This window comes from Plasmodium falciparum (assembly GCF_000002765.6).
Source record: "Plasmodium falciparum 3D7 genome assembly, chromosome: 5".
NCBI lineage: Eukaryota > Apicomplexa > Aconoidasida > Haemosporida > Plasmodiidae > Plasmodium > Plasmodium falciparum.
In genome coordinates this window covers 773,876-800,028 of record NC_004326.2, presented here as the reverse complement: position 1 = coordinate 800,028, position 26,153 = coordinate 773,876, and the positions used below count along the sequence as shown (strand labels likewise).

General features: G+C 17.9%; 8 protein-coding genes across 8 annotated transcripts; 5 read left to right on the top strand and 3 right to left on the bottom strand.

The window, feature by feature from the left end:
* Nucleotides 1-1,253: 1,253 nt before the first annotated feature.
* Nucleotides 1,254-1,993, top strand: PF3D7_0519400 (40S ribosomal protein S24; the record flags this gene model as incomplete). The annotated part of the gene is made up of 2 exons (XM_001351716.1): nucleotides 1,254-1,607; nucleotides 1,946-1,993. The coding sequence occupies 2 exons, from the start codon at nucleotides 1,254-1,256 to the stop codon at nucleotides 1,991-1,993; spliced, it is 402 nt and encodes a 133-aa protein (XP_001351752.1).
* A 562-nt stretch (nucleotides 1,994-2,555) lies between these two features.
* PF3D7_0519300 (protoheme IX farnesyltransferase, putative) lies at nucleotides 2,556-4,502 on the bottom strand (the record flags this gene model as incomplete). Its single annotated transcript, XM_001351715.1, has 1 exon — nucleotides 2,556-4,502. One exon carries the CDS (start codon nucleotides 4,500-4,502, stop codon nucleotides 2,556-2,558), a length of 1,947 nt encoding a protein of 648 aa, XP_001351751.1.
* A 2,590-nt stretch (nucleotides 4,503-7,092) lies between these two features.
* On the top strand, nucleotides 7,093-8,310 carry PF3D7_0519200 (V-type proton ATPase 16 kDa proteolipid subunit; the record flags this gene model as incomplete). The annotated part of the gene is made up of 5 exons (XM_001351714.1): nucleotides 7,093-7,162; nucleotides 7,451-7,609; nucleotides 7,739-7,818; nucleotides 7,993-8,113; nucleotides 8,243-8,310. 5 exons carry the CDS (start codon nucleotides 7,093-7,095, stop codon nucleotides 8,308-8,310), a joined length of 498 nt encoding a protein of 165 aa, XP_001351750.1.
* Nucleotides 8,311-9,255: 945 nt separating this feature from the next.
* On the bottom strand, nucleotides 9,256-9,630 carry PF3D7_0519100 (50S ribosomal protein L14, mitochondrial, putative; the record flags this gene model as incomplete). Its single annotated transcript, XM_002808655.1, has 1 exon — nucleotides 9,256-9,630. One exon carries the CDS (start codon nucleotides 9,628-9,630, stop codon nucleotides 9,256-9,258), a length of 375 nt encoding a protein of 124 aa, XP_002808701.1.
* A 918-nt stretch (nucleotides 9,631-10,548) lies between these two features.
* PF3D7_0519000 (histone RNA hairpin-binding protein, putative) lies at nucleotides 10,549-11,430 on the bottom strand (the record flags this gene model as incomplete). The annotated part of the gene is made up of 1 exon (XM_001351712.1): nucleotides 10,549-11,430. The coding sequence occupies one exon, from the start codon at nucleotides 11,428-11,430 to the stop codon at nucleotides 10,549-10,551; it is 882 nt and encodes a 293-aa protein (XP_001351748.1).
* Nucleotides 11,431-13,463: 2,033 nt separating this feature from the next.
* On the top strand, nucleotides 13,464-14,365 carry PF3D7_0518900 (conserved protein, unknown function; the record flags this gene model as incomplete). Its single annotated transcript, XM_001351711.1, has 3 exons — nucleotides 13,464-13,717; nucleotides 13,911-13,964; nucleotides 14,089-14,365. The coding sequence occupies 3 exons, from the start codon at nucleotides 13,464-13,466 to the stop codon at nucleotides 14,363-14,365; spliced, it is 585 nt and encodes a 194-aa protein (XP_001351747.1).
* Nucleotides 14,366-15,037: 672 nt separating this feature from the next.
* PF3D7_0518800 (secreted ookinete protein, putative) lies at nucleotides 15,038-16,391 on the top strand (the record flags this gene model as incomplete). The annotated part of the gene is made up of 7 exons (XM_002808654.1): nucleotides 15,038-15,310; nucleotides 15,474-15,489; nucleotides 15,618-15,707; nucleotides 15,820-15,836; nucleotides 15,990-16,055; nucleotides 16,135-16,267; nucleotides 16,375-16,391. 7 exons carry the CDS (start codon nucleotides 15,038-15,040, stop codon nucleotides 16,389-16,391), a joined length of 612 nt encoding a protein of 203 aa, XP_002808700.1.
* A 3,199-nt stretch (nucleotides 16,392-19,590) lies between these two features.
* Nucleotides 19,591-25,954, top strand: PF3D7_0518700 (mRNA-binding protein PUF1; the record flags this gene model as incomplete). Its single annotated transcript, XM_001351708.1, has 5 exons — nucleotides 19,591-21,919; nucleotides 22,049-22,218; nucleotides 22,366-22,623; nucleotides 22,820-23,056; nucleotides 23,264-25,954. 5 exons carry the CDS (start codon nucleotides 19,591-19,593, stop codon nucleotides 25,952-25,954), a joined length of 5,685 nt encoding a protein of 1,894 aa, XP_001351744.1.
* Between the last annotated feature and the right edge of the window lie 199 nt (nucleotides 25,955-26,153).

The following is a 26,153-nucleotide window of genomic DNA, read 5'->3' as shown; positions in this document are numbered from 1 at the left end:
AATTTATACCTTTTGAAGTTTTTTATTTTTTGTACATAAAAAATAATAATTTATATAATATATTATTATATGTATAATATTATTTATTTTATTAATTTATGCAATACGCCAAAAATATTCCTTTTACCATATATTTATTATAGTAAAATAACCCTTTCTATATAATATAATAATATATATATATATTATATATATATATAGTATATATATATATATATATTAATACACCTTAATCACTTCATATATATAATAATATAAACTACAATAAATATTATTATTATAATTATATAATTTATTTTATAAAGGTAAAAAATAAAAATTTTTATAGAAAAATAATATATTTTTTACATAAAAAAAAAAAAAAAAAGGAAAACAGAATAAAATAATAAGAGTATGAATATACAATTTGATTGAACAATTTATGTATATATTTATGCTTTTATTTATTATATATAATAATAATAATAATAAACTTCAAATAATTTGAAGAGGAGAAATCAAATAATTACATATATATATATATATAATATGATAAAAGAAAATCAATTATTTTATTATTCTTATATTAAAATATAATATATAGTGAATATTTATATATATTTATATATAATTTATATATATTTTATATATGCGCGTAATATTATAATAAATATATTACATATATATATATAATTATATATTTATATGTGCCTTATAAATATATTATAAAATAGTTTAACCTTAAATATTTTATTATATATTAGTATTATTAATATAATTTCATCATAATTTTACTTTTTTTTTTTTTTTTTTTTTTTTTATTATATAATAATAATATATATATAAATATATATATATAAATATACAATATATATATAATATAATATATATATATATATAATATAAAAGATATAAAATAATTTAAAAGGAAAAAAAAAAAAAAATACAATTCATCATTGTAGGAGGAGATTCTTTTTATATATATATTTATAAAAATAAGTTCTCATTTTTTATTTGTTTTTTTATATATATATATTTTCTTTTTGAAGATATAAATTTTATTTAAAATAAGAACATTTTTTTTCAAATACAAAAATATTTGACATAAATTTATTTTTATTTCTTTAAATATATAATTTTATATATTTTTATAAGAAAAAAATAAAATAAAATAAAATTAATATATAATTAAAATATATATATATATATATATATATATTATTTATAAGAAAAAAATAAAATAAAATTAATATATAAAAAAAATTTAAGAAAACATGACAGATCAATTTACAATTCGAGTAAAGAAATATATGAGTAATCCATTATTACGCAGGAAACAATTTGCTTTAGAAATTTTACATCCAAATAAAGGATCTGTAGCAAAAAAAGAAGTAAAAGAAAGATTAGCAAAAATGTATAAATTAAATAATGTCAACACCATAGTGTTATTTGGATTTAAAACATTATTCGGTGGAGGAAGAACTAAAGGATTTGGATTAATTTATAAAAATGTTGATGCTGTCAAAAAATTTGAAAAAAAATACAGACTTGTTAGAGAAGGCTTGATAGATAAAGAAACCAAAGCTGGAAGAAGAGCATCCAAGGAATTGAAAAATAGAAGAAAAAAGGTAACATCTTTTATAATAATATATATGTATATTTTAACTTTTAACTCTTTTCATTTCTTTTTTATTTATATAAATAGCTATATTTTATGAAATATAATTATGAACATATTATTCTTCGCATCATAAGAACAATCTGTTGAATATATATATATATATAAATATATATATATATATATATATATATATTTTATGATTATATGTATACTCTTCATTTATATTTTTACATACATATACCCTCATCCCTATCCTTATTCAAATATTTTGTTTTTTTTTTTTTTGTTTTATTTTGTTTTTTTTTGTTCTGTTTTATTTTATTTTATTTTTTTTTTTTTTTATAGGTTCGTGGTACCGAAAAAACCAAAGTATCTGGAGCCAAGAAAAAATAAACGCGCTAATCATATTATTTTATTATTTTATCATATACTTCTGATGAATTAAAAAAAAAAAATAATAAAATAAAAAAAAACGTGCTTATTAATGTTGACACTTTTTATAGGTTTATTATTATTTATATGAATATTTAATATATATATATATATATATATATATATTTTATTTTATATTTCACTTTATTTTTTTTTTTTTTTCTTTATATATATATATATATATATATATATATATATTAAAAATGTTATAAAATAACTTTTTTCTAACAGTCTTATTGTAAAAGAAATTAAAAAAAAGAAAAAAAAAACAAATATTCAAAAGTATATATAATATTATTAATTATACATTTGTGGGTTAAGCCAAATGTTTGATTATCTTTTTACTTAATACACACACACACAAAAAAAAAAAAAAAAATTTTAAGAAATAAGAAAAAGAGAGGCAAACGAAAAAATTAAATAATAAATAATTAAATAATATATATATATAATATATATATATATATATATATTTTTCTATGTATAGTCCTTTGTACTGGTAGGTACATATATTCCTATTTGATTAAGAAAATACTATACAATATTTAATGAGCTTCTTCTTAAATTTTGTTATACTATATTCCGTGTTGCTGTCTTTATGCACATGAATACCCTTGTTATGTTCTTCATTTGAATTTATATTTACTGGCATGGTGTCGTTATTTTTGTTTTTGTCTGGTATTTGTGTGTGATATGTTGTTAAGGCTAATAATAACATAATGTGCCACAGGGAGTGCTTAAAAAAGGAACGTATGTTTGCTCTTGATGGTTTTTGAATAATTTTTTGGAATTTGTAAAAAATAAAAAGATTGGGTAATATGGATGTTAATATATACATATATGATGTATATCCACAAAAAAACAGAATAAAAGGAAGAGATGATAAAGTAATTAAATATGGTTTACATAATTTGGCTGTATATAAACCATTTGTATCTTGAAGAGGAAACATTTTGTATTTCCCTTTTATATAATCTTCTTTATATAAATATGCAAGTGAATAGAAATGTGGGAATTGCCATAAAAATTGTGTAACAAATAAAATCCAAGGTTCAGGGAAAAACAAGTTTTGTTCAATAGCTGTACATCCCATTAATGTTGGTATAGATCCTACAATTGATCCTACATGTGTATTATATGGTGTTTTACGTTTTAGGGGTGTATATATACATGTATATAAGAAAATATTAAAAACACCTAGAAAGGAAGTTAAAGGATTATTAAAAAAATATAAAATAAAACTACCATTTAATCCTGATAGAATAGCAAATATTTCAGCATGTTTAACTGACATATTTGGATTATTATTTGCTAAGGGTCTTTTTTGGGTTCTTTTCATTAACTTATCTATATTTCTTTCAATAATTTGATTAAATGCATTTGCACTACTACTACATAAATATACACCTACTAATAAAGAACTTATATGAACAATTGAAGAACCACCTAACATAAAATAACCAAAGGTACTACTTAACGTAACCCATAATGTTAATTTATGTTTTGATAATTCAAGATAATTATTTAAATATAATAATATAACTTTACAAAAGAATCTTATTTTATTTTTATATTTTTCTTTACTAATTATATCATCTATAATCATATCTTTTTTTAACATCCCATCATTCTCAATAAAATCATTATTAAAAGTATACCTTTTTTTTTTTTTTCCCACACCACAACCACATAATAATAACGTCTCTACATTATTTACATTACTACAAATATTGTTCACACACAAATTGGTATTATAATCAATGCTATAATTATTAAATAATGAATTGTTACTATGATTTATAGTATGACCATCATTTCTTTCGTTCATATTATTTTTTAAATCATCACAACGTTGACTCCTCAAGTTCTCATTAACCTCATCATTGTTTCTATAAATAAAACCATTTTTTAAATATTTCCTCATATCACCTTTTATGAGATATATATTTGTAGGATCACCTATTTTTTCTTTAACATGTATCTCGTCCATATTCTTATCCATATCAAAAGAATTATTTTTCCCCTTTTTGACAATATTACGGGAACAATAATATCTTTTCCATAAGTATGTTAACCTCCCATATTCTTCATTCTTAACATTTCTTACATTTTCAACATTTCCTACATTTTTAACATTTCCTACATTTTTAACATTTTCTACATTTTTAACAATTCCTACATTTTTAACAATTCCCACATTTTTAACAATTCCTACATTTTTAACAATTCCCACATTTTTAACAATTCCTACATTTTTAACAATTCCTACATTTTTATTAAATAAAACAACATTAACCTTTTTCCCTATATATACACTCCTTTTTGATGAACTCCAAATAACTGAAGAAGGTAAATAAAAAACAAAGTATTTATTTAAATTCTTATTTATAATATAATTATCAAAATGTAAATAGCTTTCCACTTTTTTGTTAAATACACACTTTTGACCAAGTGAATAATTTTTATTCATTTTTTTTTTTTTTTTTTTTTTTTTTTTTTTTTTATCTTATATTTAATAAAATGATTTCTTTTTCTTATTTAATTTCCACCCCTCCCTTAATGTGATATTTACATAAAAATGGTAGAATAAATGTGTAATATCAAACAAGCCTATTTAACATTTTTTTTTTTTTATTTGAAAGGTATAACAAGTTTTTAAAAATATAAATAATATATATATATATATATATATATACAACTTTTACATATTCTTTAAACCTTCAGATATATAAAAAATATAAAATTTATAAAAATATGTTTACAACTAGGAAAAAATAAAATAAAAAAGTCAGCAATTGCTTATACATATAAAATTTCCATTATATACACTTCAAAATAAATACATTTGTATAAATAATAGAATACATATTCATATTAATTTTTGATATGATATGATATGATATGATATGATATGATATGATAACATTTTTTTTTTCTTATTTATTACACAATAAAAATTGAACAAATATTAATGTAATATTTCTTTAGCATAAATATGAATTAATGAAGGGAAAAAAAAAAAAAAAAAAAAAAAAAAAAAAAAAATACACATATATATATATATATATATATATATATATATTTGTTTACATAGTTTCCATTTATGTGGTGATAAGCAATTTTCATTATATTTATTATTTTACAATATTATTTTAATACCAACAAATGAACAGACCAAAATATTTATATTCATAGATTTTTTTGTGGATTATATAAAACATAGCATCTTTCCCTTTTTACTTTATATATATAAATATATGGACGAAAGAAAAAAATTATGTCTTCATAAAATACATTTTTACAACAATGTCTCTTTTTTACAATTTTTTTAAATATAATAAGATGGATTAATTAAAATATGAATCTATATATAAATCTACTGAAATGTTGTAATGTTTTATTTTATAGATAAAATATTTAAAGGTATATACGAACAATGAATTGTAAATTATAAACAAAAAAAAAATAAAGGAATTGAAATTTATTATTTTTTTCCTTAGAAGATTCATATATAAGTCTAAATTGTGAAGATATCTTTTTTTTCTTTTTTTTTTTTTATACGGAAAAAGAAAATATGAATTTTGGTGTTTCTCCTTAATATATAAAGAGAGAAAAAATTATGTTCGAAATATATGTACACATGAATATATTATATAAACAATTATATAAAATATATATATATATATATATATATATATATATATATTATATTTATTTAATGATATATAGTAATTTATTCACACAATTGGCACACCTCATAAATATTATTTTCTTAATTTTATTTATATTTACTGTCCTATTTAATTTGTAATTTCTCACATTTTTCTCTTTCATACTTATATTTAAATTCATTGTATATTATAATACAAAATAATAAAAGTAAAATAAAGAAGATAGGGAAAAGAAAAAGGGAAAGGGGGAAAAAAAAAAAAAAAAAAAAAAAACATAAAAAAGAATAAAGAATAAAGAATAAAGAATAAAGAATAAAGAAATAACTTATTATATATTATTTGTTCAAGACTCCATTCTATTTTATTTTATAAAAACTTATGATAATTTTATAACAGCTAAAATGAGATAAACTATAAAAGATAAAAACAAAATAATTAACAAATAAAAAAAAAATATATATATACATAATTCTCACATGTATTATTATATTTCAACATATATATATTTCAAAATTTTTATTTTCCTCATTTCTTGGATATTATAAGTTAATAAAAATATATATACAAATTATTAACTTTAATATAATTTTATTTCATATGAACATATAAATATAAGTATTATATTATATTATATACATAATAACATCAATATATAATTTATATAATATATATAATTTTTTTTTTTTTTTTTTTTTTTGGGGGACTTTTAAAAAATATAAATTTCACATTATTATATAAATATATATAATATATATATTTATATATATTTATATATAATATATATTATTATATATGTATAACTCAATGCATGCGAAGGACTATTATTTTATTTATATATATATATAATATATATGTAATATATATTTAATATTTACTTATATATATATATATATAATATGTTTAATATAATAAATAGTATGTATAAGTATAATAATAGTAAAACATATATATGTATATAAATAATATGTATAAATATATTTAATATATTTTTTTTTTTTTTTTTTTTTTTTTTTTTTTTTTTTTTTTTTTTTTATTTAATTATTTATTTCCATTTATGTAAAGTTAAACCTGTTTTTATTTTATTTATTTATTTTTATATTATTTCCACCATTTTTTTTTTAAATATATTATATATATATATAAATAAATAAAAAAATATATATAAATAATTTTTAATTTTAAAATAAAATAATATAAATAAATAAAAAATAAATATATGTATATATTATAAACACATATACATATAATATATATATATATATATATATAATATATATATATATATATATATAATATATATATGTAATTATAAGTTAACAATTTCATTTTATTTTTATTTTACTATTCTTTTATTTAATTTTTTTTTTTTTTTTTTTTTTTGTGCCGAAAATGCGACAATGTGATCCTAATTCAGCTTTTTTTGGATTTATGGGAATTGCAGCTTCCTCAATATTTTCTAGTAAGTTTTTTTTTTTTTTTTTTTTTTTTTTTTCTTATACTTAATGTGCTTTATTAATGATCATGTATATATAGTATTTTATTCATGATATTATGAGTATATAAATAAATAAATAAATATATATATATATATATATATATATGAACATTGTATTTAATTTTTGTGTAAATGTTGAATTTTTTTTCTTCCCTCTATCTATAAAGTTCCAAATAATTTGTCTCATGTAAACATATTTATATATATATATATATATATATATATATTTTTTTTTTTTTTTTTTAATTATAGATTTAGGAGCTGCCTTTGGTACTGCTAAGAGTGGTGTAGGTGTATGCAGTGTCGGAGTAATGAGACCAGATTTAATTATGAAATCCATTTTGCCTGTGGTTATGGCTGGTGTTCTTGGTATTTATGGAATTATTATGTCCATTTTGATATATGGAAAAAGTAAGAAAATCGTTTAATAGACATATATACACATATAAATAAATATAAACATAAATATAAATATATATATATATATATATATTATGTTTAATTTTTTTTTTTTTTTTTTTTTTTTATCCCATTTTATAGTGACACCAGCTGAGGGCTATTCCACTTTTGCTGGATATGCCCATTTATCCTCAGGATTAATAGTAGGATTAAGTTCATTGGTATGTATAGAGATTATAAAAAAGAGAAAGAAAAAGAAAAGAAGACTAAGTTTTCCTCCTTTTGCTTTATATAATTCATAAATTTTTTATTTAGTGTTTTATAACAATTTATATGTTTGTATATATATATATATATATATATATATATATATTTATATATTTTTTTTTATATAGGCTGCCGGTTTAGCTATTGGTATAGTAGGAGATGCTGGTGTAAGAGCAAATGCACAACAAAATAGATTATTTATTGGTATGATTTTGATTCTTGTTTTTTCTGAAACCTTAGCATTATATGGTAATTTTCAAAAATAAAAATAATAAAACGAATTAAATATATATATATAATATGATACATATATTTTATTTATTTATTTTATTTTTTTCTTTTTTTTTCTTTTTTTTTCTTTTTTTTTCTTTCCTTTAGGTTTAATTATTGGTATATATATCTCCATCGCAGAAACACCAAAATTATGTACACCCTATAATGTGTAATTTTTTTTTTTTTTATTAACAAAATTAAATATATATAAATAAATATATATATATATATATGCAGACAAAATAGACAAACTTTATGATATGCATATAAAGGAAGAAAGACAAAATGGTATTTTGTTTTCCCCATTCATATCCTATTTTTGTTTTTTTTTTTTTTCTTTCTTTTTTTTTTTTAGTTTATGAGAATATTAAAAAAAAAAAAAAAAAAAATACATAAAGATGAATAAATTTACAAATGTATATATTTAATATATATTTGTTGAAACCATATGATAATAGAATGGGATGAAGAAAAAGAGAAAAAATCTTTATTTATATAAGAATTATGATAATTATAATAATAATAACCGAAGAAAAAAAAAAAAAAAAAAAAAGAAGAAAAAGAAAACAACATAAATAGAAAAGAAAAGAAAAAAAAAAAATATATATATATATATTTATATTTATATATATTTATATTTATATATATTTATATTTATATATGTATTTTTTTTTTTTTTTTTATTTATTTTTTTTTTTTATTTTTATTTTTATATTTTTATAACATACATGTATTTATATATATCATGAAGAACTGCACCCATATTTTGAAATAAATTAAAAATAAAAATTTTATAATTTTTTTTTTTTTTTTTAATATTCAATAAAAAAAGACAAGTTTTTATAGAAGTAATCTTTTTATTTTTATAAATAAATGTATAAATATATATTATATACATATATAAAATGTTTTAAAAAATTTAAGATGATGATTTATATACTTTATAATATGTAACAAAAAAAAAAATAAAAAATTATATACATATTTATGTTATGTTCTTTAAAGATATATTTTTCAGACAAATTATAAAAAAAAAGAAAAAGAAAAAGAAAAAGAAATTATAGTGTCATATATATATATATATATATATATATATATATATATATATATTGGATATATTAGAAAATATACCTAGCCAAGTTTCTACAATTATGACGTGTTTCCATTGCTACTGGTCCTTTAATTTTTGTGGCTTTTAATTTATTTTTAGAAATCATAACAAAAGCGTTATCATCAAATTTAATATAACTACCATCTTTTCTTTTCGTTTCTTTTTTTCTTCTAACAATAATACCTTTAGGTGTTTTTTCAGAAGTACTACAATCACTAGTTTTATCTCTTATGGATACTCTTATACGATCTCCTATTTTTCCTGTTCCCCATTTATTTTTTCCTATCCCAATAATACAAGCTTTTATAACCCCGCTGTTATCTGCACACCTAACCATAGATTGTCTCCACAAACCGTTTAATATATTAGATAACTGTATCATTATATAAAAGATTTACAAAAAATTATACACACACGTACATATAAATAGAAATATATATATATATATATATATATTATCGTATTCTTATTTTCACATATTTTTAATTTTTAATTTATAATTTATAATTTTTAATTTTTAATTATTTTTAATTGCATTTTCTTATTATTTCCATTTATTCATTTTTTCTCAAACAGAAATATACAAATGCGAAAAAATACATCAAATTCTTTTGGGGGACATAAAAAAAAAAATATATATATATATATATATATATATATATAATAAATTTATTTATTTATTTTACTTATTTATATATATATATATATATATTTTTTTTTTTTTTTTTTTTTTTTCTTTCTTTGAAAAAAAATGTATATTATTAAAGTGAAAGGTTTTTTTTCATAATTTAAAAAAGGTGCAAAATGGATAATATATATAACAGTATATATTATTATCTCTATTTATTTCTATTATAAATATTTGTTTTTCATTTCTTGAACTCACGACATAATCAACATAACTATAAATAACACAATGATAATACATCAATTTATATATTATTTATAAAAGTGCAAAAATCACTTCTTTTATATATATTGTTTTTATAAAGTTACTATAAAGAATACGTGTAGTATTCAATTATGTATTTTTAAGTAAATTATATATCCCTTCAAGCAAATTTATGCTCACATATATATATATATATATATATATATATATCATATTATTCACAAAAAAAAAAAATTTTAATTGAAAAGATGTATAAATAAACATATACAATATATATATATATATATATATATATTACATTGTATATATATATGTTATATAACTTTTTTATTACACACCTATGTAATATTATATTTATTAAGAAAAAACGTATAAAAAATACAACAGAAGAAAATTTTTTTTAACTTTTTAAAATTTCTTCCTTTTATTCATTTTATTATGATTTTCATATTTCTTCGTAGAACCACATAAAAAGTTATAGGCTTCCATTTTTTCTTTTTGTTCATATTGAGCTTCTTTATTTTTATAATTTAAAGGTTTTGTTTCCTTTCCTAAATATATAACAATATGATTTTTTCCATTTTTTGGAATAGTATTTTTGGAATTCTCAACATTTTTGTTATCACTGTCCTTGTTTAGAAGATATAATTCATAATATTTTTTAAAGCAATAATTATATTTATCTTTGTATTTATCTTTAAGTAAGGTTAAATATTTTTCCATGTTTTGTTCTTTTATTATAACAAATTCATTATGTACAACAGTACCGCTAAAATTTTCGGGCAGAAAAAATATAGGTTGATACATTATTTTATCATTTTCATCAAAGGGATTATTATGTTTATTTTGAATTAATAAAATATGTTTTAATATGTCGTGTGATATTTCTTCATTCTCTTTTTTCATATTTTTAATTTCTAGATTACTTAATTCAGGCATTTTTAAATTACATAAATATTTATATTTATCAGTATAAGATAATTTACAAATATACCTATGATCTTCTTCTGATATATTTCCCCATGCATGTATTTGTTTTCTCCATTTTTTTAACTCCTTATTCCACTGGGATAAACTTATTTGTTTATTATATCGAGGGGTTTCAGGATGCCAGCTATTTTTTAAATCATTTCTCCTTTCAATTTTTGGTATTGCTTTTAAATATCTCTCATAACATATTAAACGCTTCGTTAAATTTACATTTTTTATCCTCTGATTTATTTGATTTTCACTTAATTGTATGTTATTATTTTTATATGCTTTTTTCATAAAATTTCCCTTTTCATTCATTAGTTTATAATATTAATATATTTCTAAATGTTGGTGTACGTTTTTTTATAACCTTATGAACTTATAATTTTTTTTTTTTTTTTTTCTTATCACTTTAACACCTTCTTTTCATCATCAAATATGTCTGTTTCCACGAAATAAAAAATTATATATATATCTATAAAATATTGTTACATAAAAAAATGTAACATTTTAATATGAAATTTATAAATTATGTCTATCAAAAATGAAATGATAGAGCTATTTTTTTTTAGTATATGCCAAGCATTAGCACAATACTTTCATCACACATATATATATATATATATATATATATATATATATGTTACATTTGTTTACTAAATATTTATTCTTGATGTTATTTTTTTTTTAATACACATTTTATTCAAAAAGAAAAAAAAAAAAAACATAATTTATAAAATTTTATAGAAACAAAACTTTAAATATAATATATATATATATATCATATATATGTAAAAAAGAGCTTTTATTTATTATAAAACTATAAAATGCTATATACAAATAGGAATATATATATATACATATATATTAACATAACTTATAGATATATTTTTCTTTATTTTTTTTTTCTATAATAATTGAAAAAAATATATATTAAATCATTCTTGTTTTTAAAAAAATTCCTTCATATTTTTTATATATAAGTATACGAAGATTTTCCTAAAATAAATAATACATATTATATAAATATTTTTTTATTATTTTGAAGAAAAACAAGAGAAATATTCTATAGAATATATGTTTATATATAATAGTTTTCCGGATCACATATATATTTATTTTTATAAAATCTCATAAATTTTTATACCTTCCCATGGAAACTAATCTTTTAAATCAATAAAAATGTTAGAATATATATATATATATATATATATATATATATATATGATATTAAAAGAAAAAAAAAAAAAAAAAAAAAGAAACCAAGCTCTTATTAATATATATATATATATATATATATATATATATATTTTTTTTTTTCTCTTATTGCGAATGTTATATTATTTTATGCTACACACATTTTCTCTTATAAATATTAAAGGTATAGTTATTAACTTATATCATTTCCCAAAATTATAATTATTTTTACATGTATTAAATTTTTTTTTTCTTTCGCGAAATACAGATATATGTTTAATTATATTAAAAATTATTATTATTAACGTTTCTTTTTTTTAATGGTTATAATATATTAAGAAAAATTTTGTCTCCTTTTAATTGTGCAACAAGGGTTTATATATTTTTATAGTGACACTATATGAAGGATAGCTATACATAACAACAACCCACAAAGTATTTTCTACAATATAAATAAATAAATATATATATATATATATATATATAATAAATAGTTTGACCAATTCCTTTCATTTTATTTTTATAGTTCATATGTTTATTTCTATTTTATGTCTTTTAATTTGGTTATTGATTTCCATTTAAAAACGAAACATTTTAATATCTCATAAATGAGAAAATATCATACAATACAAGGTATGACTTATCTTACAATTTATATTAATATTTTACATTTGTATATATGCAGACATGCTAAATTATAACTCTCATTTTTTTATAGCTTTTTTTTTTTTTTTTTTTTTTTCCCTTAAATAGCTATTTTTCCATTTTTTTTCCTGAACGTGCAGGAATTTAAATATTATTAATTTTCTCATTTAATAATATATAAATGTATATTTTTATAATTGTTACAACAACAAACAACGATGAAGATTTTTAAATATTTAATTTTATCTTTATATAAATTTGAAATTAAAAATTTAAAAGACGTATAAAAAATATATTCATCTCAACAAATATATATATATATATATATATATATATATATATATATATATGTTTATGTACTTTTTAAACAAGAATGTTTCATTAATTTTGTTTTATTCTCAAAATTGTAGAGTTACTAATAATTAAAGTTCTCTTTTATTTTTATCTTTATACTATAATTTTTTTTTTTTTTATGTGTTACTTTTATCATATTGAGTATTAAAGAAAAAATGAATTCCAATCCTACAACAGAAATGACAACAACAAAAAAAGAGCATTCACAAGATAATATGTGTGAAATAATGAACAAATCTGACAAAAATAATAACTCATCACTTTCTAGTAGATCTGAAAAATCTCAAAGTGAAGAAATAAAACTTTGTAATTCTGGTATCTTTAATGAAGACAAAGAAAAACAATATAATGATTTTCTTAAGTCTTATAATGCAGAATATTCAGTTGAACAAATGAAGAACTTTTTAAAGTAATTTAAAAAATTTATAAAAAATTGTAATTTTCTTTATGTATATAAACATACCTTTATCACCTTTAATAAATATCCATAAATTTTTATTAATTTTTTTTTTTTTTTTTTAATGTGTTTCTTCATATATATATATATATATATATATATATATATATTTTATAAAAAATTTAATTATGATCTTATTTTTTAGAAATGGAATAACTGAAAATGGTGTTAGAATTTTGACAACGGATAAATGTTCATGGTTAGTTATTAAGTGAAAAAATTACAACATATATAGATAAAAAATATTAATGAATGTACTTGTATTTATTTATTAATCCAACTCTTTATTAATATTATATAATTGCAAATACTCCCTTTTTCAGGTTATATGATTATTATAGAATAACCAAAACATCAGATCCATGTGTTAAAGAATTAACTGGAAATACTACTGTTGATTATTATTACTATACTACTCCGTTTTCTACCCAAATAGGAAATATAAATTTAGTTATGATGCATAGTCAAGTAAACTTTGGAGATGGCACTTGTGCCCCTGCTGATCGATTTTTCAAAATGAATTCAACTACTCCTGAGATGATTAAAGAAGCAAAATTAAAAGCTAAGAATTTTCAATATGAATGTATGCAATATATATAGACTAATTTTCAGAATTTTTTTTTCTTTTTGAATTTTTTTCTTTTTTTATTAAACTTATATATAATGTTTAACTGGATTTTTTCTTTTTATTTTAATATTTTATTTATATATGTGATAATTTATTAATGCATGAAATATTCTGATTATTTACTTTTTAAAATATGTAACTAAAGGATTTTCTTATATTTCCTTTAAAAAAATAAAATACCTTTAAAAATAAAAAATTTGTATATATATTATATATATATATATATATATATATATATATATATATATATATTTGGAACTATTTCATGAGGTTTGTTATATAAAATGGAATTATTCACTTGATGAAGATTTCAATGTATCTACATTTGAATATATTATATATATATATATATATATATTATGTAAAATCAAAATAACAACCAATATGATATGTATAAAACTGCGTTTTTACTTATTAATCCTTAATTATTTTTCTTTTTGACTCTTAGATTAAATTCCTTAAAATATTTTAATTGTCTCCCCTTTATTGTCCATAAACGTATCTTTTTAATTAAAACAAAAAAAAAAAAAAAAAACTTTTCATTTTTTATTCCCTCTTTTTTAATTTTCCTATTTGTCTCATTATATATTTATATATATATACATATATATTTGTTTGTATTTAAAATGGTGCAAAGAAATAAAATGGCTGTTCTTTTTTTCCTGTTCTTGAATATGTTGTTTTATTCTACAAATTGTGAACAATCGGAAATATTACCATTAGGTGATATTATATCCAGTGTTGCAGATATAACAAATGCAATAACCTCCAATCAAAAGGAAGGATCAATTAATGATGCCGTTACTGATTCCTTACCAAAGATTAACCTAAAAATAGTTCCATCAAAAAAATTGCATATCACTAAAAGTGACTTGGTTTTTTTATTGTCTGAGTTACGACAAGAAATTAGAAGACAAGTAATATAATATATTTTTTTTTGTAAAATATTTTAAATGCTCATATAACTAGCTAATATTGGAATTTTTTTTTTTTTTGCACATAAAAAAAAAAAAAAAAATTAAAATATTATTCCAACTAGCCAATTTGTATATTTATTTATTTCATATTACTTTATTTTAGATGGGTATTCTCGAAGGTTATGGCATATTAAAAAAAAAAAAAAAAAAAAAAAAAGTAGAATAAATCATAATAAAATCCAAACTAATAATATATATATATATAAACATATATATATATATAATGTGTATGTATCTATATATCCAGACGAACTTGAAGAGAAAGAAAGAATGAGACAAAGATCTTCTTCCTTATGGAATGACAAAGAATCAGCTATTTACACCCCAAATGAAAAGAGTACATAAAAAGTTTATATAAATATATAATTCATCAATATATATTTATATCTTTTTTTATTTTTAATTTATCATTATAATATATATATATATATATATTAAAAAATATCTAGTAAATGAATCTCAGGAGGTATTGCTATGAATTATTTGTTCAAAAATGAATATATTTATACAAAAATATAAAGTTTTTATATTCCCATAAATATATATATATATATATATATATATATATATGTATGTTGTTGATTTTTTTTTTTTTTTTTTTGCATTTTTCTTTAAACAGGTCAGCACTATAGAAGATGAAGAAGAAAAAGAAGAAATCGAAGATCTTTTAGACTCATTAAATAAGGTATAAATAAAATTATAAATTATTCCAAGAGAACAATATATATTTTTTAAAACTTTATATGACACATAAATAATTATAGATAAAGAACGAAGATAATGATAACACAAAGGAAAATGTAACATACGATATTGAGATACACGAAAATAGAGATACACATAAACAAAATGATTTACTAAACGATAAAGGATTTAAACAAAAATTACTTAGGAACGGTAACAATACAGATAAAATGTATTCACATATATATATATATATATATATATATATTTTTCTTTTATCATTTAATTTTATTTTAAATATTTTTTTGGATATACAATAGGCCCACTTATGAAATAATCAGAATTTGTATTTATTTCATTTTAAGAAGAAAAAAATTAATATATATATGTACATAATCATATTAACTATGGACAAATATTTCAGTGCACATCAATTAATATAAAAATATAAATGTTTATTTTTAAGTATATGTTTTATACATTATTATTTAAACATTTTAATCTTTCTTTTTTATTATTATTATCCTTTTATGATGTTTGTAGCTTTTTTTTTTTTTTTTTTTTTTTTTTTCTTGTTAAATATTTTACAAAAAAAACAATTAAATTTGGTCATTTAAAAAATTCAGAATATATCTAAATCGGGTATTAACGAAATATCAGTAAATGTCGTGCTTACATATATATATATATATATATATATATTTATGAGGATAATAAGCGCATATTAATTATATAAAAATGTTTAATTATTATAATTTCGATTATAATAACGTTATTTTATATATATATACTCCTACATTTTATTTTTAACTTGAATGTAATATGTACAAATATAGATATATATATATATATATATATATATATATATATATATATATGTATTGTTTTTTTTTCAAATGATATATGCTATATTGATGTTGTTCATTCTATGTTGAAATCACGGGAATCAAAAAAAAATAAAATAAAATAATAAATAATAATAAAATTTGGAGAATAAAATTAATTAAATATATATGACGAATCGTATATGTGTTATTATCTAACCATATACAACTTCATACACTCCTTTTTTTTTTTTCCCTGTTTAATTTTGAGGTTATCAATATATATATATATATATATAAAATAAAAATATATGTATACACATTTATGGTGTATATAAAACTTTTCATATCTTCAAGAATCACCCTTTTTTTTTTTTTTTTTTTTTTTTTTTTTGTTCTTGTCTTTAATGTATATCCCAATTAAGAAATTATTTATTACGAAAATAATCTTTAAATATTATATATTTAAATAATTACGTTTTTTAATTAAGAATTTTTAAAACAAGATATATATATTATTTTATTTGAAAATATTTTATGTATATTTTATTTTATATAAGAGTCCACATTAAAAACAAAACTGTCGTTGTTTGCATTAATTATATATTATATATTATATATATAGATATATTTATATATATATTTAATTATTTATTTATATTTATAAAAATATAATAATTATAAAAGAAATGGATATAATATAAAAAAATATATTATTATATATATACAATTTTTTTAGTTTTTTTTTTTTTTTTTTTTTTTTTTTTCCCTTGTTTTGGTATGTATAAAATTGGACATATAAAGTCCTATCTTTTTAAATATTTATGAAATTTACTTTTTTTTTTTTAATATAATTTTTTCACTTTTAAAAAAAAAAAAAATGTATCTATATAAACACGTTAATAATTTGCATATACATATATATATATATATATATATATATATATATATTATATGTATTGTATTATATATTTTTTTTTTACTTAAATACACATGAGCTTATTAGCAATTCTTCATTTTTATTCTTTTTAGTTTAAGCTCAATCAATATATATATTTTCTAAAACATAAAATGAATGCATTATATCTACGATATTTAAAACAAAAGACGAAAATGTATTTTTCCTTATAATTACTATATGAACAAAAAAAAAAAAGGAAAAAAAAAAAAAAAACAGATATAAGATATAAATAATAATATAATATGTTTCATTTTATTTAATTATTTATTTGAATAATTTTTTATTTTTTTTTTATTTTTTTGAATAAGAAGACAAATGAAAATTATTTCATATTGTCTATTAAATATATTTCTTTCCTTTTCTTTTCTTTTTCTTTTCTTTTCTTTTCCTTTCTCTTCATTTCTATATTTTTATTTATTTGATTTCTTCTTTTTTTCTTTATGTTTTATTTTACTTGTCAATATGTGTTTATGAAATATAGAAAATAAGTTTATATACATGGATAAGATATGTAATGAATGCTTGAAATATTTTATACAAATAAACATTCATATGATTATATATATATATATATAATAATATATTATATCATTTATAAGAATAATAAGAGATATATGTACATCCACATATATATATATATATAATAATATTTCTATGTACTTATTTTATGTATTAGTTTTTTTTATTTTTTTATTTTGAAGTACATAAACTTTATATATATGTATATCTACATTTGTTTTTATTTTATTTTAATTTTCTATTTATCTTTTTTTTTCAATAATAAGGGTTTAAATGAATGTTTAAAAAAAAAAAAAAAAGAAAAAGGAAATTATAATATGTATATATATATATATATATATATATATATATATATATATATCTTTATATATATCTTTATATATATTTATATGTGGTATGAAAAGAAGCAAGTAATAATATAACCACATTTGAAATATAATTAAAACCAGCATTTCCATTGTACATCTTCTATATAAGGATTTATTTATTAATTTAATTTTATTTATTTTATTATTTATAATTATGGAACATAAGTAAATGGAATATGAAAATAATACATACATAAATATATATTATGCATATATAAAATTATATACATATATATTTATATGTATATATTTATTTATTTTTATTTATTATTATTATTATTATTATTATTATATTATTTTATTTTATTTTTTTTTTTTGTTATAACATTCTTATCTATATATTTATTTTGTTATTTTTATACATTTTGGTCATACAAAAAAAAAAAAAAAAAAAAAAGAAAAGAAAAGAAAAGAAAAAAATATTTGTTTTATAATAATATAGTATGTATAACAATTTTTATATTACATAAATTTTTTTGAAGGTTTGATTTTTTCCTCATTCTTTATTTTTTTTTTATTTTTTTTTTTTTTGTGATTACTGATTTTTTCTATATATATAATATATATATATACATATATATATTTTTATATTTATCCATGTAGACAGTATATTTTTACCTTGCTACGTAATATGAAGAAAATATTTTATAAAAATGTTTTTGTAAATAAATTTTTTTTTTTTTTTTTTTTTTTCTTTCCTTATTTTTAAACAAAAAAAAAGAAAAAAAAGATATTAAAGGAATTAAAGATTTAACAAGAATATTTGGAAAATTTTATATACATATAAGTCTGGAAGATTTGTATGTGTGTCCATAAATAAATAAATAATAAATATTATATATATATATATATATATATATATGTATGTATATTTGTTTGTATAACATATTTTATTTTATATGTAGCAAAATGGAAAATACGAAAAGGAAGGAAAATGATAATTGCAAGGAATATGCGTTAAATATAAGTTCAAAAACTAACAAGGAAAAATATAAATATGAAGGGAAAAAAAAAGATGAAAAGAAAAAAAAGGATGAAGGGGAATACACAAATGATGATAACAAATATGTGAATGATGAGAACAAATATGTGAATGATGATAACAAATATGTGAATGATGAGAACAAATATGTGAATGATGAGAACAAATATGTGAATAATGATAACAAATATGTGAATAATGATAACAAATATGTGAATAATGATAACAAATATACATATGATGAAAATACGAAAAAGGATAAAGTAGATATAAATATAGATATATATAACGATGATAACCAAAGTTATAATAATAAGAAGCAAAAAAATGATGATGATGATATTAGTCATAACAAACATAAAAATGGAGATGACAAAATAGATAATATAGACAATATAGATAATAATATTGAAAAGGGAGATAATAATATATGTAACTTTTATGATAAAAGGAATGAAGATAATAATACATATGCTGATTGTAATAATATAGTTGAGGGAATTAATAATAATTTTGAGTGTAGTGGTAAAAAATGTAACTATATAGACAAACAACGAGATAAAACAAAAAAATATGATATTATAAATATGAAATGTGATAATAAATGTAGTAATAATATGAAGAATTCAACGAAAAATAAAATGAATACCCAAACAAATAATAACAAAGATATGTTAAGTAATCAAATAAGGATGTGTTCAAAAAATATAAATAATAATTATATTTATAATAATAATAATAATAATAATAGTATTATTAGTAGTAATTATTATTATAACTATTATAATAATACAAATATGTATAACGAATTAAATATGGTACATAATGAAAAAAATAATTTGATAGACATATTAGACAAAGAATTAAAAAAAAATTGTAATAATTATAATATAGGAAATAATAATATGAATTGTAACTATAAACCAAATTATAACTATTTTATTAATAAAGATTTATTAAATAATAATATGACATATATATATAATTATCCTATGATGAATACATTAAATTATAGTAAAGATAATAATTATTGTACATATCTCGATGAAATAAATAGAATAAATGAATGTACATATAATACCACACAACCAAATTTAAATAATAATACAACATATTCTCCTAATTTTAATGATAATTCAAATTTGTTGTATAACCATGAATCATATATTTTGTCTCCTTATGATTATTATAATTATTATTGTTCTGGTCTTATACCTACATATCCGATATTTAACTATAGAAATGTTATAAATAGTAATAATAATAATAATAATATAAATGGTAATATAAATAATAATATAAATGGTAATATAAATAATAATATAAATGGTAATATAAATAATAATATGAATGGTAATATAAATAATAATATGAATGGTAATATAAATAATAATATACATAGTAATATAAATAATAATAGTAATAATAATAATAGTAATAATAATAGTAATAATAATAATAAACATTATTATGATAATACTTATTTTAATCATATTATACCGAGTAATACAAATAATAATTCTATAGATACTTACAATGAAAATAATAACAATCATAAAATGTTTTATAATTATAATAAATATAATATGTATGCTCCAAAAATATATTATCATGATAATATGCATAATCTATATCCTATTAATAATATTCCATCGAATTATAATAGTACGGAAAATAAAATATTAAATTGTAACACCATAATTCCTTATACTGGAACGAACAACAACAACAATAATAATAATAATAATAATAATAATAACAATAATAATAATAATAATAATAATAATAATAATAACAATAACAATAATAATAATAATATTCTTTCAAAAAATATAGTACCATATAATGCAAACGATATAAATAATTTAATTAATCTAAACAATGATAATATAAATAATAATTCCCATATGAATCCTAATAATAATACACAAATCTTTAATTATTTTAATTATGTATCAAATAGTAATTTCAATATTCAAAGATATTTATCAAACAATAATAATAATAATAATAATTTAAATAATAGTACAGATTATCAACAAAACATTTCATACTATAATACATATAATTCAAATTGTTATTCATCAGCATCAAAAACATATTATTGTAATCAATATTTAAATGAATATCCTTTATTTCCTGTCTCTTCTATTGATTTATATAACACGGATAATATGAACTACACCTCAAATCAGTTGTATTACTACCACGGTGATTATAAAAAATATATATATATATTGTACGGATGTATAAATAAATAAATAAATAAATAAATATATATATATATATATATATATATATACATATACATATATATTTATATTTATTTCATTCTTATAGGGAATGATAACATGAACAACGAAGAATTAAAAAAAAAAGCAGAACAAGAAAATACTCATAACAATGTAAATATGAACAAACGAGGAGTACAAAACAAAAAAAATAACTATAATAAGGAAAACTATTTATCTCCAATATCGTTCACTGGAAATATTTGCAAAATAGCCAAGGTGAATATGAATGAATAAATTAATATATACATAAAAAAATGTACACATAAAAAAATGCATAACTACATACGTAAGTACATTGAATTACGCTCACATGTTTCCTTTTATTATATTTTTCTTTATTTTGTTTTATTTTCTTGTGGACAGGATCAAACGGGTTGTAGGATTTTGCAAAGGATACTAGAAAAAAAGAATCCAAAACATATTGAAGAAATATATAATGAAGCACTTGATCATATAATTGAATTGATGGTTGACCCATTTGGTAATTATTTATGTCAGAAACTTATGGAAGTATGTACATCTGAGCAAATAGAAAAAATAATTGATAAATCATCAGACCAGTTAATAAACGCCTCCATAAGTGTTCATGGTACAAGGACCGTCCAGAAGCTTATCGAAATGGTAACAGCGTAAAAGGATATAAATAAATAAATATATATATATATTAAATGTATGTATATATATATATATATATATATATATATATATTTATTTATTTATTTATTTATTTATTTTATATAAGATGTACTTTATATAAAATTATAGAAAGACATAATTATTTTTTTATACAATAATTTTTTTGTCTTCTTTCTTTTAGATAAAAACTCCTTCTCAAATTAAAAAAACAACCAAGGCTCTAAAAAATTCAATAATAACTTTGATAAAAGATATTAATGGAAACCATGTGGTTCAGAAATGTTTAATTACCTTAACGAGTCATCAGTGTGATTTTATATACGAAGCTATTTTAAATAACTGTGTTGAAGTATCCACGCATAGACACGGCTGTTGTGTGATTCAGAGATGCATAGACTCTGCGAACGAGGCACAAAAGGTAATATAATATGTGTATATGTAAGAATATCATGAAACAAAATAAATATAAATATATATTATATATATAAATAAATTATATATATATATATAAACATATTATATATATATATTTATTTATTTATTTATTTATACTCATATACATATATTATGCATATTTATTTTATTTTATTTTTTTTATCCCTCATTTTTAACATTTTGTTCATAGGAACTGTTCATCAGAAATATTTCGAACAATGCCCTGGATTTAGTACAAGATGCATTCGGAAATTACGTTGTACAATATATTCTGAATTTAGGAAATGAGAAAGTAAATTTAGAAATAGCCAATAAGTTATTACCAAATATCGAGGAACTAGCTGTTCAGAAATTTTCATCTAATGTTGTAGAGAAATGTCTAATAATAGGTAATAACAAATGTAGGAAACTCATAATAAATGAAATATTGAAAAAAGATAAAGATATATTAAAACAAATAATTTTAGATCCATTTGGAAATTATGTTATTCAAAGAGCATTGTCAGTTGCTTCAGAACCTGAATTAACAAAATTAGTTGAAGGAATCAAACCATATATAAAAGAATTACGTAATATATCATCTGGAAAAAGAATTGCATGGAAATTAGCTAAAAAACATCCTTTACTTAATGCCGATATTAATAATCAATATTTTTCAAATGATAACTCAGATAATGTTTCTTTACAAAATCATGATATTTCTTCTACTAACAATTCTATTAATATTCCAACAAACAATTCGGATATTTTCAAAAATGATAAAAAAAAAAATAATGATGAAAATATTGTAAAAAAGAATTACAACAACAACAATAATAATAATAATAATAATGTCAAAACTTTCAATCATTCCAAAAATTATAATGCCAAAAATTTTAATAATAATCCTAATGGAAACATAAAAAATTTTACTAATGATAATATGAAGTCTTATAATTATGAACATATGAGAAATTATAATTTTGATCCTATAAGAAATTATAATATGGATAATATGAAAAATTATAATGTGGATAATATGAAAAATTATAATGTGGATAATATGAAAAATTATAATATGGATAATATGAAAAATTATAATATGGATAATATGAAAAATTTTAACAATGAATATGTCAAAAATTTTAACAATGAATATGTCAAAAATTATAACAATGAATATGTCAAAAATTATAACAATGAATATGTCAAAAATTATAACAATGAATATGTCAAGAATTATCATCATAATAATATAAAAAATCATATTAATTGTTCTAATAATAGTTATGCAAATAATTCTAAAACATACAAAAAAAATACACAACAAAAAAAAAACCTGCAATCTTCGAATGACCTCTGTAATGTTGTTTCATATAATGATCATTCCCCACAAAATATTGCACATAAAAAAAATAACCTTCAAGAAAAAATATCAAATGTATATAACAAAAGAAATGATGATTCCTCTATGAATAATAACACGTTTTGTTATAAACAAGGTTATGTACCAGATGATACAATGAAAACGCATAACGAAACCAAAAATAATGATAAAATGGATGAGATGGATAATCTCACAACAAATGAAAGAGAACATTTAAACAAAATTTATTCTAATCAAGAAGACAACCAAAACAAGAAAGATGATATTTACCACACGCATAAGAGGAATGATGAAAGCAATATTTATGAAAATCAAAGAAATTTTAACAAAAATAATTTTAAATATGTGATTGGTCAAAACTTGCATAGGGATGATAATAACATTCTTGTATGTAATAAAAGTAAAACTGATAGGGAAAATAATGTAAGAATAAATATAAATGAAAAGAATGAAGAAAAAAATGTAGATGGTCAGGAGAAAAATGAAAATATTCAGGAAAAAATAGACAATGTTCAGGAAAAAAAAGACAATATTCAGGAAAAAAATGAAAATATTCAGGAAAAAAAAGATAATGTTCAGGAAAAAAATGAAAATATTCAGGAAAAAAAAGATAATGTTCAGGAAAAAAATGAAAATATTCAGGAAAAAAAAGATAATGTTCAGGAAAAAAATGAAAATATTCAGGAAAAAAATGAAAATATTCAGGAAAAAAATGAAAATATTCAGGAAAAAAATGAAAATATCCAGAGAAAAAAAAACAATGTTCAGGGGAAAAATGAAAACTCCCAGGAAAAACAAGAAAATATTCAGGTGAAAAAAGAATACGTAAATGAGAAAAAGGAATGCATAGATGATGAAGAACAAAAAGAACCCTTTCACAATAATGCAAACACCCAAAACGATAATAAATGTAACAACAATGTGATTAAAAAAAGCAGTGTCCATTTAGATAATGAAAAATATCATTATGAAAATAATATAAATACAGAGAAAGAGCATATTAGGAGCAAATCAAATCATAACAGGATAAATAACAATAGTTATGATAACAAAATGATAGAAAAACAGAACAATGAAAATTCCAATAAGTATATAATACAAAATGTTCCTAATAATAATAGTAGAATGTTTCATAAAAAAAATGATGAAAATAAAGATGGTACCAAAAATAAACATATGGAAAATAAAAATAATAAAGTATATAACAATAATTTCAATAAAAATGAATATAAAAGAATACAAAACAATCAAATGAATATGAATCAAAGCTATAATTTTTCTCAGAATAAAAACTATGTCTACAATAATAGTTATAATAATTATAACGAAAATTATGTCAACTTTTATCCCATGAGAAATAATAATCAAGATTTTAATTCAAATATATGTTCAAGTAATAAGAATAATCCTAAATTGACATATATATCAAATAATAAAAATAATGGAGATAATTATATGAGGAAAAACCCCAAAAAAATTACGAAGAAATATAGTAATGAGTCCAAATTAATATGAACTGATATGATCTTAAATGCGAGTGCTTTTTTTTTTTTTTTTTTTTTTTAATATGTTTATAAAATTTTATAAAAAAAAAATAAAATAAAATAGGCAAATGATTAGACAAACAAAATAAATAAATATGCTCATAAAAAATTTAACTTATTTTGTATATTTATATATTGTGATCTTATTTAAAGAATGTTTGTGTATTAAT